This window comes from Musa acuminata, chromosome BXJ3-4 (genome assembly GCF_036884655.1).
Source record: "Musa acuminata AAA Group cultivar baxijiao chromosome BXJ3-4, Cavendish_Baxijiao_AAA, whole genome shotgun sequence".
Lineage (NCBI taxonomy): Eukaryota > Viridiplantae > Streptophyta > Magnoliopsida > Zingiberales > Musaceae > Musa > Musa acuminata.
The window spans coordinates 1,415,314-1,427,871 of NC_088352.1; the positions used below are offsets into that span (position 1 = coordinate 1,415,314).

Here is a 12,558-nt window from a genome sequence, read left to right on the forward strand (position 1 = left end):
GATGAATTCAAGTTCTTGATATGCAGTGAAAATATACTCTTGAATCTTGTTATATTTAATCTGCACAAAAGGAACATTGAGCTCGAGGATGAAGTAAACTTCATATTGGTTTTTGTTGCTCCGAAACACCACTGCATGTGAGTTTACCTTTCATTGTATGTTTCAGAGGACATGCTGCTTCCATCAGATACTGCAACACTCCGTAAGAATGCATTGTGGTACACACTGTGTGCTGCAGTTGGCAAGTGTTGGAGACATGTTTGACTCTTCTCTTCTCCTGTGTAACACACTCTCTCGAGACCAGTAAAATAGACAAATCAACCTCCATAACAGATGAGGGAGCAGCAAGTTCCAGCAGGAGCTGTGAAGTCCAGTTCTTGTAATCTCTTGATAGAGAGGTAATACAATAACTAAATAGCAGCAGTAGATTGTTGCTAGGCTTTTTTTTTTTGGATCTACACTTCCTTTTTGTCGGCAAAGGAATAATATTAAACAGTAAATTTCAGGTTGAACAGTGTAAAATGTTCAGACTGGAAGATGCTATCATGTTGTGGCACAGTTAGCTGCACTGCTTGTAGATGCCATTATCTTGCAAAAGAACAAGCAGAGGTAAGCCATCAGATGAAGAAAGAGGCCTGAAGGATGGCATTGACTTGCAGAACTCCACAACCTATCTGAGATGCACTTCTTTTTTATTTAGTAGATCACCTGAAAGAAGGTTTTGTGGTTGCATTGCTGCATGTTGTGAATTTGAGGAGTTGATGAGGATGAAAATTATTTGGACTTAAAATTAGGTTATATTTTCTTTTAAATTAATAAAAAAATTGAAAAGACTATGATTGAACCAAGAGATTTTCAGTAAAAAAGAGCTGATGTTTTCCTTCTTTTTTTTTTTTTTTTTCTTCACTTTCTGCACATACAACTGGGGATTTAATAGGATCATTTTTTTCTAATTTTCCTGCTTTTTTTTTTTTCCATTTCTACATACTAAAGCTTACAAAAAAAAAAGGATTTGCATGAGCTTGAGCACGAAAATAATAGTAAAGTTTCATTTTTTTTAGATGCATCAAAAGAAGGTAAAAAGATCAAAAGTTCAATAATTGGACAATTTTGAATCAGACATAACTTTTTTTAATAAATAACTTAATTAATGAATCTGTCAAATGAATATATGATGAACTGAATCATTAATTAGTTGAGGTTTTATTATAAACTTCTAAAGTAGAAATAGTTCATTATTTCAAAAAATATATTTGTTGGATTTCCAAAAAATGATAAATAATTATATATAATTCTTCTTTTAAGACTTGTATTTTGGCATAAGATCATTCAAAAATTTAGGGCTCATTATTTTTCAAACTATTGGGGATGAGCCAATAATGATAGAGCCCACATTGACCTATTAACAAAATTTCAAAAATATAATGCACACACACCCAACCAATTAGGCCTGTTGTGAGAATCTCTATTGAGACATTCAATTGATTAGTATGTTATTATATAAATTATAAATCTCAGAATTCGAATTCTTGTTATGATGTCTTATAAGCTTGTTATTATTTCATCCTTTATGACTATCCCCTTCCCTTAGATGTTTCCAAGTAATGTTCGGTATAAAGGATTTATGCTTATGCTGATTCAAAAGCCTCCTAGATAGAGAAATCCATTGTTGAGTTGTAATTGCTCATAATTAAATAATATATGGCACATTGTCTTCCAGTCATATGCTAACCCAAACAATCACCTGCTTTGAGCTCTTGTGTCAAATCATGATAAGCATGACTCTTGTGGTCTCACCCATTGTTATATTGCAATTGGGCAAAACAAGATACAATCTTGTTAAGTTAGATCTTCAATTCCCATGACAACTGAGATTGTGTGTGTTTGTGTTTGTGTTATTCATTGAGATGTCCATATAAAGATGTTACATGATGAACAATGACCAATTACTTTGGCATTCTCAGTGGTCTTATCTCATTGCACTGAGGCCAAAGAGATTTCCTGTCCTCTCATTCTTTGCTAAAGGCACTCTGATTGAGTTGGTTAACTTGCAGGTCTCAAGTCCAGAAGACTGAAAGAGGTGGCTTGATGGGAGTGAGGTTGGTAGCTCATTTAAGTTAAAGGCAAAAGGATGGTGGGCAATAACATCATTGAATGAGAACACAAGAGTCCTCATTCAAGACTTGATGCCTCATTGAGATCTGAAAATTCACAAGCTCTGTTCTCATGGGAGGCATAGAGTATTTATGTCTCTGATGACAGAGAAATAGCCTCTCTCTTATATGATACATATCCAAGTGTCTTAACAATGTCTAATGAGTCACTTTTCTTCATGAACTCATTTGGAGTTTTCAGTATAAAATCAAGCATTCATCATCATCATCATTGCTAATATGCAAATCCTCAGAATCACCAGGGGATTTCCAAGCACAGAAGACAGTAATCAACCTTTTTAGATTGGAAAATGAAGTAGAAGTTTCTTTTCAGAAAAAAACTTTTTCTTTAAGATCTCTTGAGGTCTTCTTGTTGGATGCTTGAACTGTTCAGTACTTGCTAAAATTCATGCAATTCATTTGTTGGTATGCAAGTCTAATGGCAATAAACTACTCTCTGTGATAGTTCAACTTGCTAAAATCCATACAATGCATTTGTTGCCATCCAAGTCTAATGACAATAAACTACTCTCTTGATAGTTCAACTTGCCCACTAGGCTAACAAAGAGGGTACAAGCCAAATCTTTAAATTTAATCTGCATTTCAGAAGTCAATCAACTACTCAAACAGTATGTTAGTGACAGAAAAAGCTGTGAGTGCCAATATGTGGTGCAGGTTGCTAAATAAGCTAAAAAAATGCACAAGCCTTTGTTTGGCCATTATCACTTTCAGTTCCATGGATTGTTACAATAAAAAAAAGGGAAATTAAGGCCTATGGAAAAACTTGAATTCTATGCTTGTTTGACCAAAGTTTCCTTGTGCCTATGACCCTTGTTTCAGCCCCTAACCACAATGACAATTACCACAAAGATATGATATCTTGACCAAGGCATAGAAATATCCTTCTCTTAGCTCTTCCTAGTGCCTCAATAGCCGACAACAGAAAAATATTGAAGCAGAGAATTGAATCCAAATGGTCCACAACAGTGGTAGCTAGTCATAAGAAGAAAAGTATTTAACTATGGAGAGTGACAATTATCTCACCATATTGAAGTGTGGTGGGGATTTTCCAACTACTGCATATTAGATCCAATACATGGTGGGCATGTCCAACTGCAAAATTGTTCCTGCCTTTGAGATCCATGAAAAATTCATTTAGAATTTCCATCAAAGCCAGTAGGAATGTAGGAAAACAAAAAAGGAATCAATTATTAATTGTAGAAACATATGGAAGCACAAAATGAATTCGTACTTTCTGCATGTTACTCACTTGTAGTTATGTTGCGGATTTGGCTTGTGATGCAGTGGTTTAAGCTCGATCATGTCACCATGAGTATTCAAATGACTTGAATAATGTAGATTAGTATATCTTGGTTGTGTGCCATGGCATTATTGTTTGACATATCTCTAGTAGCTTCACCTATCTTTTCTCACATAGAAACAAGAGAAAGAGAAAGTGGGGGAAGAAATAAATAAAAAGCAAACTGGTCATGTGAGGTGACCATGTATTCAGTAACTTTCTAGAGAAAAAGTAGGTTGATGTACTGATAGACAAATAAATTAAATGGACAGCAGATTAATGTGGTTAATAATCCATGATTTAGAAGTAAGCTAGGGAGTTGAAACTGCTTAGAAAGAACTAATATTGTCATTAATAGCTGATAAAACTGAGAATGCCTTCCTACTCAGCAAGTCTTTTAGATGGGGTTTAAATGAATCATATGCTTTCATGTGCTTAGGCCATGGTGATAAATGAATTGGTACAATAGGTTGTTGTGGTTGAGTCACCCCTCTGCTCATTGTGGAAGAATGTGCCAGAGAAGCTTGTCCTGAATGGAGGGACAGACATCAAGTCAGTCCATCCCCCACCCACATGCTCTGCAGAAAATATACTTGTTATTATGGTTTGAAATAACACTTCTGCTTCGACTTTTGACCCTAATTTATGAGAATTAGAAAGCTCATGTTTCACTTCCAAAAGGAAAAGAGAGGAAGAAATGTTATGCTGTTGCATGCAGTAACCATACCTATGACAAGTTCTGCAGTAGGTACTCAAATTAAATGCAGAGCATGGTAGGTCATTCATAAATGCTACCTGCTGTTATCTTCTTCTTGTTTTTACTCTCTGCAACTGTGACTTCTTTAGGCACAAGCAGTAGCAGCATGAGCTAACTTTTCTTTTGGAGTCTCTGGATGGAGTATGTTTTTTTTGTTCTGGTGAAGAACCAAAACAAGCAAGCATTAAGTACAGGATGACAATGCCAAACTTAAGTAATTTGTGAGGTCAAGAGTTGAGAATTGATGGTTTATGATGCTTGTTAATTAGCTCCTTGGCCAGCTTAATGTACTACTAGTCTTTTTTTGTTTTTTCTTCTTCAACTTGTGAATGTTTTCCAACTTCAAAGGAATTTTGAAGGACTGCTTGTTAATTTTATGAGCTTAAATTGTAATTAGTAGAAGACTAATATCAAATGAACAATCAAGATAATCAATAATAACACATAAACTCAAATCAATCAACATAAGATTGATTTTTATGCATTATTTTCTTTAATCAAGAAAATTTTAAAATTTTCACAATGTAACAAATAATAAAACATACAGAATAATTTCTTTCTTAAATAAATTATACACTCACATATTCTGAATCTTTTTCACTTACTTTGGATCTGTTAGAGAAGAGCCCTAATGAGGACTTAATTATCAAAATCTTAAGATACATAGTATATTTAAAAGATAATAAATCTTGATTTATTTAGTTTTTTTCGTACTTGAATTCCTTATCTTGAATATTTGATTCGATCAACCCTAACAATTACTAATACGTAATGAAATAATAAACAACCCATAGTTGACTCAACCTTATTATGAGGAGCCAAAATTTGATATAGGTCCAAATCGAGCTACCTAATCTCATGCATAATTAGATAATGTAGTAATGGATTACCAAACTTAGTGCTTTGATTAATGTGGATAGAGAAGAAGAACGAAACATTGCTTGCTCTCCTTTCGTTGTCATTGACAATAGTGTGGGCAATCAAAGCTACAGCTTTTCTCATCACTACCTTTTATCTAGACAACAAGAGGATGGATCAAAAGGAATCAAACAAAAAGACACTCATCATCATCTATGTCTTTGTCATCCTCTTCCGAATCCTTCGACGCAAATTAATTGGGATGATTTGTGCATGCTATCCAACAATGTTCAAATACAAACTTGAACTGAGTTATAATCCACGATGATTACTGTATATTTATCTTACTCAACTCTTTTTTTATATACGGAGCACAAAAAACTAAAAGAATTTGTGGCCTTCTCTATTTACTTAGAATTTTCTCTTTTTTTTTAAAGAGAAAAAACAGTGTGAAATTATTTCTTACACTGAATAAGGACAAAAATTAATTAATCAATAAATTTAAGATATTTATATTAATGAAATCTTGAAGAAATAAAAAATAAAAAAATGATTATTAAGTATCCCCTTGAAATTTTTTAGATCACACCTTCTATTTCCATTGTGTGTGCGTGTATATATATATATATATATATATATATACTTTGATTTCTAAGTAATAAACTCCAACCGGTCGCTTACATAACATGACGCTCTTAGTGGCACCAAAACGAGTCTTTCTTTTGCTCTCGCGGATACTTGATGGGCTCGTGCCTCTCCGCATCCCCGTCGCCGGTGACGGTGGAGGGAACTCCGACGGTGGGCTCAGGCTACGGAGGCTCCTCCTCGGCCCTCCCTCGTCTCGGCTCCAAGAGCTGGAGGGGGAGGAAGAAGGTAAGGAAGGAGAAGCAGAAGAGAGGCAGACGGGGGGCAGGTAGCGGCGGGCGGCGGCGGGAAACGGCCGACGGCGGCTGCGAGGCCGTGGAGGATGAGCTCCGCCGCATGCCGGGCCGGATGTTCTTGAATGACGCCAGCGAGGTCGCTTGCCTGTACACGCAGCAGGGACGGAAGGGGACTAACCAGGATGCAATGATCGTGTGGGAGGTATCTATCTGCTTGTCGGCTCTTGTTCGCTTTTATGGCGACAAATGATGGTTTTCGTTGGCAATACTACGTGGTTTCGATCGCAAGAATGTGTCTTTATGCGTAGTGATGATGAATTGATGCTCTGTCTATTTTGCTCTTCTTGTTGCATATTGTTTGTCCAATTAAACTCAGTCTTTTCCTTTCAGTATGAATTTTTTTCTTGGAATGGAAGCATTATGTAGCGTGTTTTACTCAAAAAAAAAAAAATCTACTTTTGATAATTGGCTTCTTTTTGACTGATTTTGGGGGAAGTTCGTGATATTTTGCTTCTTAAATCTTGAATTTTTGTGGAATTTGTGGTTGGTGATTCCACTCGTAATTGGAAGGCTATTAGTTTTTGACGATTTGCAATATACAGCAATATCTTGCATGGTGATGTACCTGTTTCCCTTTTCACTGGTGTCCTTTAATGTTTCTTCTCTGTATCTTATTTCTTTTTCACAAATTCTTTGGTAAATAGCCCAATGTTCCCTTGGGAATTTTTTTTTTCTTAATCTAGTAATTCTGTAAGTTAATATCGAGGTTCTTTTTGTTGCTCTAATTTGTAATTATTACTAGAATAAAAACATAAAGAAACCCATTTCTGAAATATAAGAAAGAGGCCAGAACAGTTAAGAATCTTACACTTATAGATTGCACTATCTATCATCAATTCTTAAAAATTTTAGCTAAATAATAGTTTCCAAAATTAGCACATTATGTAATTTCACATTAACAATTATGCTTACTTCTAGTTTTCTGTAGTTACCTGTGACTTCTAGTTTTCATGCCTCTGCGCTCGTTTGTGATAGATTTGCTTTTTGCATAGTAGTTACTCATTAACTGCACTCTGATTTGTTATTTTTACTCCAGTCTTGAAGGAAAGTTAGAGCATGGCATACATATTGTCTCTAACATATATGTATTGCAATACATCCATATTGGCATATTTACCAAAAGAGACAAGATTGCCTAAGCATGGAGCTACCCCTGCATTAAACTGTCTTCATTTAAATTCTCATATAAATGAAAATATATATGACATATGTCAATAGAATAACTAAGTCTGTATCCTCAATTCTGTAGTGAACTAATCATGCGGGTGTTTTGGTGCCAAAATCTAGTAAATTGAAGATACCTAAATATATGTAATCCAAATGAGTTGAGAAAATCTATATTCTGATCTTCCCAAATGCATCAATTATTTATGCTTATTACAAAGACACATGAAATCTGGAGAAATTTATTAACTAATGAGATTTTTGCAATAGCTGCATGGCATCTTTAAAGAATATGTCAGAGTTGATGGCCATCTGATTGCTGAAGCCTTCACATTGTCAAATGCGATTGCAAATAAATGGCCTTTTAAGCATCTGTTTCCTAGAGAATTACTCTGTAAAATAGTAGGCCGTGGGAGAGGAAACTGAGCTTTGACAAAATGAACAATTGAATCTATGCTTAATCTTACTTTTATTAGAATGAGTACCTGATTAGGTAAAGGCAAGAGAGATGACTCAAAGCAGGTGCAGCAGCTAAATTAGAAGTTTCTTGCTGCTGGGTTTGTCTTGTTGGTCATTGCAATAGCTATTGCTTTTCCAATAACACATGCTTGTTACCTTGTTGCTATTGCCTTGTTACTCCACCTGCATATATTATTTATGTATGATGTTCATTACAATCATTTAGATAACATGGAAAAACCTTATTTTTACCAACCAGTATATACGTATTGCCTTCATTGCAAACGCTACCATTTGGAACTTCTTGTTGATTACATTACAATGATATGTGTGTTTGTAGAATTTCTCTTTGACAAAAGGCACCATTTTCTGCGGGGTGTTTGATGGTCACGGTCCATATGGTCATATGGTTGCTAAGAAAGTCAGAGATTCTCTTCCTCTAAAGTTGTCCACCCAATGGAGAGTTAGAGCTAACAGTCACGAGAGTCCTGATCTAAATGGTAGTATTTCTGGGAGCATGGACTCTGAAGAAATGGCATCTTTTAGCAAAGATGATAATTGGAGTGACTACGTGGATGAGAATGAAAAAGTGCCTGAGATGTATCTTCCACTGAAGCAATCTTTCCTGAAGGCATTTAGATTGATGGACAAAGAGTTGAAGTTTCATCCAATGATCGATTGTTTTTGTAGTGGAACTACAGCAGTTACTATAGTAAAGCAGGTAATAGTTGAGTTGCAAAATGTTTTTGTTTCTTCACGTTATTCTTGTCTTTCTGGTGCTTAAAAGAAATTCCAAAGTCGACTTGGTTTAGGGATTCTAGACTTCCTAATTTTTGAAGTTTTTAATTAGTCATCATTATTATTTACTAATGCATGTAGTTTCGGATAGTTTAAAACAATAAGTTTTTTGGTGAACTTTTAAGTAGTTGCCAAAACTTAAAATTGGTTTTGTCTCGATCTATTTGGTGGCCATTAAGTTTGACTTTTCTTCTACAGGGACAGGACCTTGTTATTGGAAACATTGGTGACTCAAGAGCGATAATGGGAACACGAGATGAGGACAATAATTTAATTGCTACACAGTTGACCGTTGACCTGAAGCCCAATCTTCCTAGTAACTATAACTTTTATCGAAAGCACTGTTGGCATAAAATATTGATAGAATAGAGCATTCACTTTGCTTCTATCGGAGTGTTTTCATTTTACGTAGGGCTTATGTTACTGATCTATATAATAATCCAGGTCTTTGCCATAATTAATCAATTATTTTAAGAGGTGAAACAATTCACTCTTAAGTCTTAAGTCTACAATTTCACAGTTCTATGTCTATATTTCTTCGTTGATGAGTGATGTTCACTTCTCATTGTTGACAAGCTTTAGTAATCTCCTTAACTTATTAGGTCTACCTGGGATTAAACTTTAATATGTTGTCACTAGGGGAAGCTGCCAGAATCCAGCAATGCAAGGGAAGAGTTTTTGCACTGCAAGATGAACCAGAAGTCGCACGTGTTTGGTTGCCAAACAACAATTCCCCTGGATTGGCTATGGCCAGGGCTTTTGGGGATTTCTGTCTTAAAGATTATGGTCTAATATCAGTTCCAGAAATTTCATATCGCCATCTGACTGAGAAAGATGAGTTTATAGTTCTTGCCACCGATGGGGTATTTTTCTTTTCCTGTCATTGTGTAATTTCCTTTGCTAAATACTGTTGCAAAATTAAAATGTTAGTTTTAGATCAAGTACTATCTAGATTGATAGATATGTGTGAAAAATCTTTCTGTAATATTTTATTATCTTAGAATTATGAAAACCAGATTAGTGTAGCCCAATTGGCATCTGTATTCTGTGGTTGCATCATAAACTTATTTTGCAGTTGTCTTTATCCCTCTTATTGGACATCATCATCACTCTTGCAAAACTATCCTTTACACAGTCCTTTTGAATATAGAAAATATTCTTCAGTAGACTATCTGTCAGAAGGTATTTTCCATTGGCATTGTTATTTGTGCTGCATAAGGATTGCCATGTTATGGTATGAAGGCATGCTGATACTTGTTTGGTACAGTATGATCATGTGCCATGCTGACTGGCATGCCCCTTTGCTGGCTATTAAATGTAAAGATTAACATAGCCATATGTTGGCACCAGTTGGCATGACATCTGTTGGTGCCTTCTGACACGGCATGTTTCGAGTTCCAGTTGGCTCCATGGCACCTCATACTGCATGAAGTTATCAGAATATTAAACCCAAATATGAAAAGGCATGGCACCTCATACTTTTTGTTCATATTAAACCCAAATCTTGTATGAAATACTTTTTCTTTAAGACATTGTTGTTCATATGTTTGGCTGTTGGCGTTGTGAAGCTGTCGGTCTACAATTTAGTGAAAATTCTCCTATTTGTTCTTTACAATTGGTCCCACTAGAGTAGCCATCTAATTCATTCTTCACAGGTCTTTTGTGTTTTTGCAAGTGCATGCTTCTGTTGTGTAACCAATACTGATCCATATCATAATTAGTAAAATATTAACCATCAGTCATGAATCTTTTCTCATTTAGTCATTTTCAATTAACATTTTGCTTGCATGATATTTACATTGATGAAAAGCTAGCTTGATTTAGAAGATTATATAGTTTCTAACATGAGGATTAATTTTGTGCAGGTTTGGGATGTTCTTTCTAACAAGGAGGTAGTAGATATTGTTGTATCAGCACCCACTCGCAGCAGTGCTGCCAGAGCTGTTGTCGACTGTGCAGTGCGAGAATGGCAGCTTAAGTTTCCTACATCAAAGGTCGATGACTGTGCTGTCATCTGCCTATTCTTGGGACACATATCATCTGATGCATCTCAGAATTGCGACTCGAACAAGAAACAGACCGAGCCAAAAAAGCCAATGGTGTTGGGTCTTACTGATAAAGAAGTTATAGGCGAACAAGAAACATGTGAATTGAAATCATCGATCACTGTTGATACTACTGGATTGGAACCCTCTTATGCTCTTCACAGTGCAAATGAGATTGTTTCAGTATCTGAGGGACCCCAAGTGATGACTGTGCCAGAAAATTCCCAATCTACCAGGAGCCTTGCCCATTGTATATCCGTTCTTGAGGAGGAGGAATGGTCAGCCTTAGATGGTTTCACTAGGGTAAATTCCCTACTTAATATTCCTAGATTTTTATCTGGTGATAAAAGAACCTCTAGTTGGAAAAAATGGTTGTGAGAAGCCACAATCACCTCCAAAATCTGAATCTGGATATTCTTGTTGTTATCTAATGCAAAGTTGGAATGAACAAGATGAAAAAACAAAAAATTCATAAGATCTGGTGCTGGATCTGGAAATTATTGTACTGAATTTTATCCATCTGCCTGAGTCTTTAATCCAACATTATCATTTCGATTTGGATTACCAGTATTGTCTAATCGACTGTAGAAGAGCAACACAAGGCCTACATTATGTTACTTTGATGTTGGAGGTTTACACTTGACAGGTTTCTTTTCTCATTGTAAAAAGTTTTTTTTTGGGAAAAAAAAAAGCCTGTGAATTACATCCACTTATATGAAAAAATGTCGGTGTGTTTTATCGGGGAATTAGCTATATTTCATTTTATTTTTTCAAAGGGATATTAATCGTTAGGAACTTCGACCTGATCATTTCGGAGTAAGCCCCGAGCCAAACGTGGATTATCCCGAGAGGAGAGACAAAATTATCGGTAAGCCGGTCAGAGTTAAGGCTCCTTCATCTGTGTTAAAAGTAATGTTTGGCTCCTGCAACCATCAGTTTCCCTTTGATTTTTCTTCTTTTCTGAACCCTCGTATGTTATCCTGCAAACTACTTTCGTTTGGAACACACTTCACTTGGAAATGCACACTAATCATCAAGGAATTAGAAATATTAAGCATTAATGGTTTCGATATCACTTGAAGAATTTCTTGTTTCTTCTTTATTGTTGACTTTGTGATTCTTTTCTTTGATCAGTTGTAAATTGATCTGTCTTTATCGTTGCTCTTGCGATCTTTCTTTGCCAACACACTTCATCCAACTCCAAATGGAAAGAGACTTCCCCACCATTCCTTATTCCTTGCAAGTTTCACTCATCCAAGTGCGTCTACTAGTCTTTCTATTTGGCTTGCAGAGGAGAACTTGCAGCAGCAGCCTTCTCGCCGTGATCGTCGAAGTTGCGGCGAAAAGACTGCTCTCCAGAAGACTACCATGAGGCTCTGTTTGAATACGTGGCTCGTGGAGAGGTCGAGCAGAGGGAGAAAAGCAATTACGATGACTTGCTTTCCTTTCCTTCTTTCTCCTCAGCTAAGTAGAATCGAGCTAATTTACTGCGTCCAAACGAGCACTGTAATCCAAACAACCCTTTTTCCATGCTTCATCATTAGAGCTTCTCACCGAAACACTGTTCTATCTCGTTATAAACTTTATAGAGCCTGATGTTGGAGAAACATTACCGAGATGGGTGACACAGGTGCATCGACAGCGTCAATGGTCAAGGGTGGAGCTCAAGCTGTACTCCAAAAGGAGTGCTGTGGGGAGAGAGTCTTCAGATATGGGGATTCTCTTGGAAGAAGAAATGCCCCTCCCTTCCACCATGAAAAGGACTCGGCAACAATCACTTTTGTCATGTCGTGCACTCCAATTAAGCTTTCACTTGCCACCTAAAATGGAACTGCATAATCTTTTCTCAGGCAAAGCAAAAGACACTTTGGAACCTCATTTCTTGCAAAACCATGATTTGTTCTATCGTTAGCTAAACAATTAGAGAAGATAAACAATAATAGAAATAAAAAAGAGGTGACAATTGGTAGCAACACAAAGAAACTGTAATCTATCTTTCCACATGGCAGTGCCACCATTCCCATAAGATGCGGCTTTCCTTCACCCTCCACTCCCTCCCTCCCTCCCTCCCTCCTCTATTTAC

General features: G+C 36.2%; 1 protein-coding gene across 1 annotated transcript; it reads left to right on the top strand.

The window, feature by feature from the left end:
• Positions 1 to 5,749: 5,749 nt before the first annotated feature.
• LOC135635459 (probable protein phosphatase 2C 66) lies at positions 5,750 to 10,952 on the top strand. The gene is made up of 5 exons (XM_065146534.1): positions 5,750 to 6,151; positions 7,973 to 8,353; positions 8,629 to 8,746; positions 9,070 to 9,293; positions 10,296 to 10,952. Exons 1-5 carry the CDS (start codon positions 5,810 to 5,812, stop codon positions 10,851 to 10,853), a joined length of 1,623 nt encoding a protein of 540 aa, XP_065002606.1. The 5' UTR covers positions 5,750 to 5,809; the 3' UTR covers positions 10,854 to 10,952.
• The last annotated feature ends 1,606 nt before the right edge of the window (positions 10,953 to 12,558 follow it).

What these genes read in the sequence shown, in the direction of transcription:
- LOC135635459 (XM_065146534.1), top strand. Translation starts at nt 5,810, where the DNA reads ATGGGCTCGTGCCTCTCCGCATCCCCGTCGCCGGTGACGGTGGAGGGA. An exon ending in ATGCAATGATCGTGTGGGAG is followed by an intron (nt 6,152 to 7,972) that starts GTATCTATCTGC and finishes GTGTGTTTGTAG; the next exon opens with AATTTCTCTTTGACAAAAGG. An exon ending in TAGTTCTTGCCACCGATGGG is followed by an intron (nt 9,294 to 10,295) that starts GTATTTTTCTTT and finishes AATTTTGTGCAG; the next exon opens with GTTTGGGATGTTCTTTCTAA.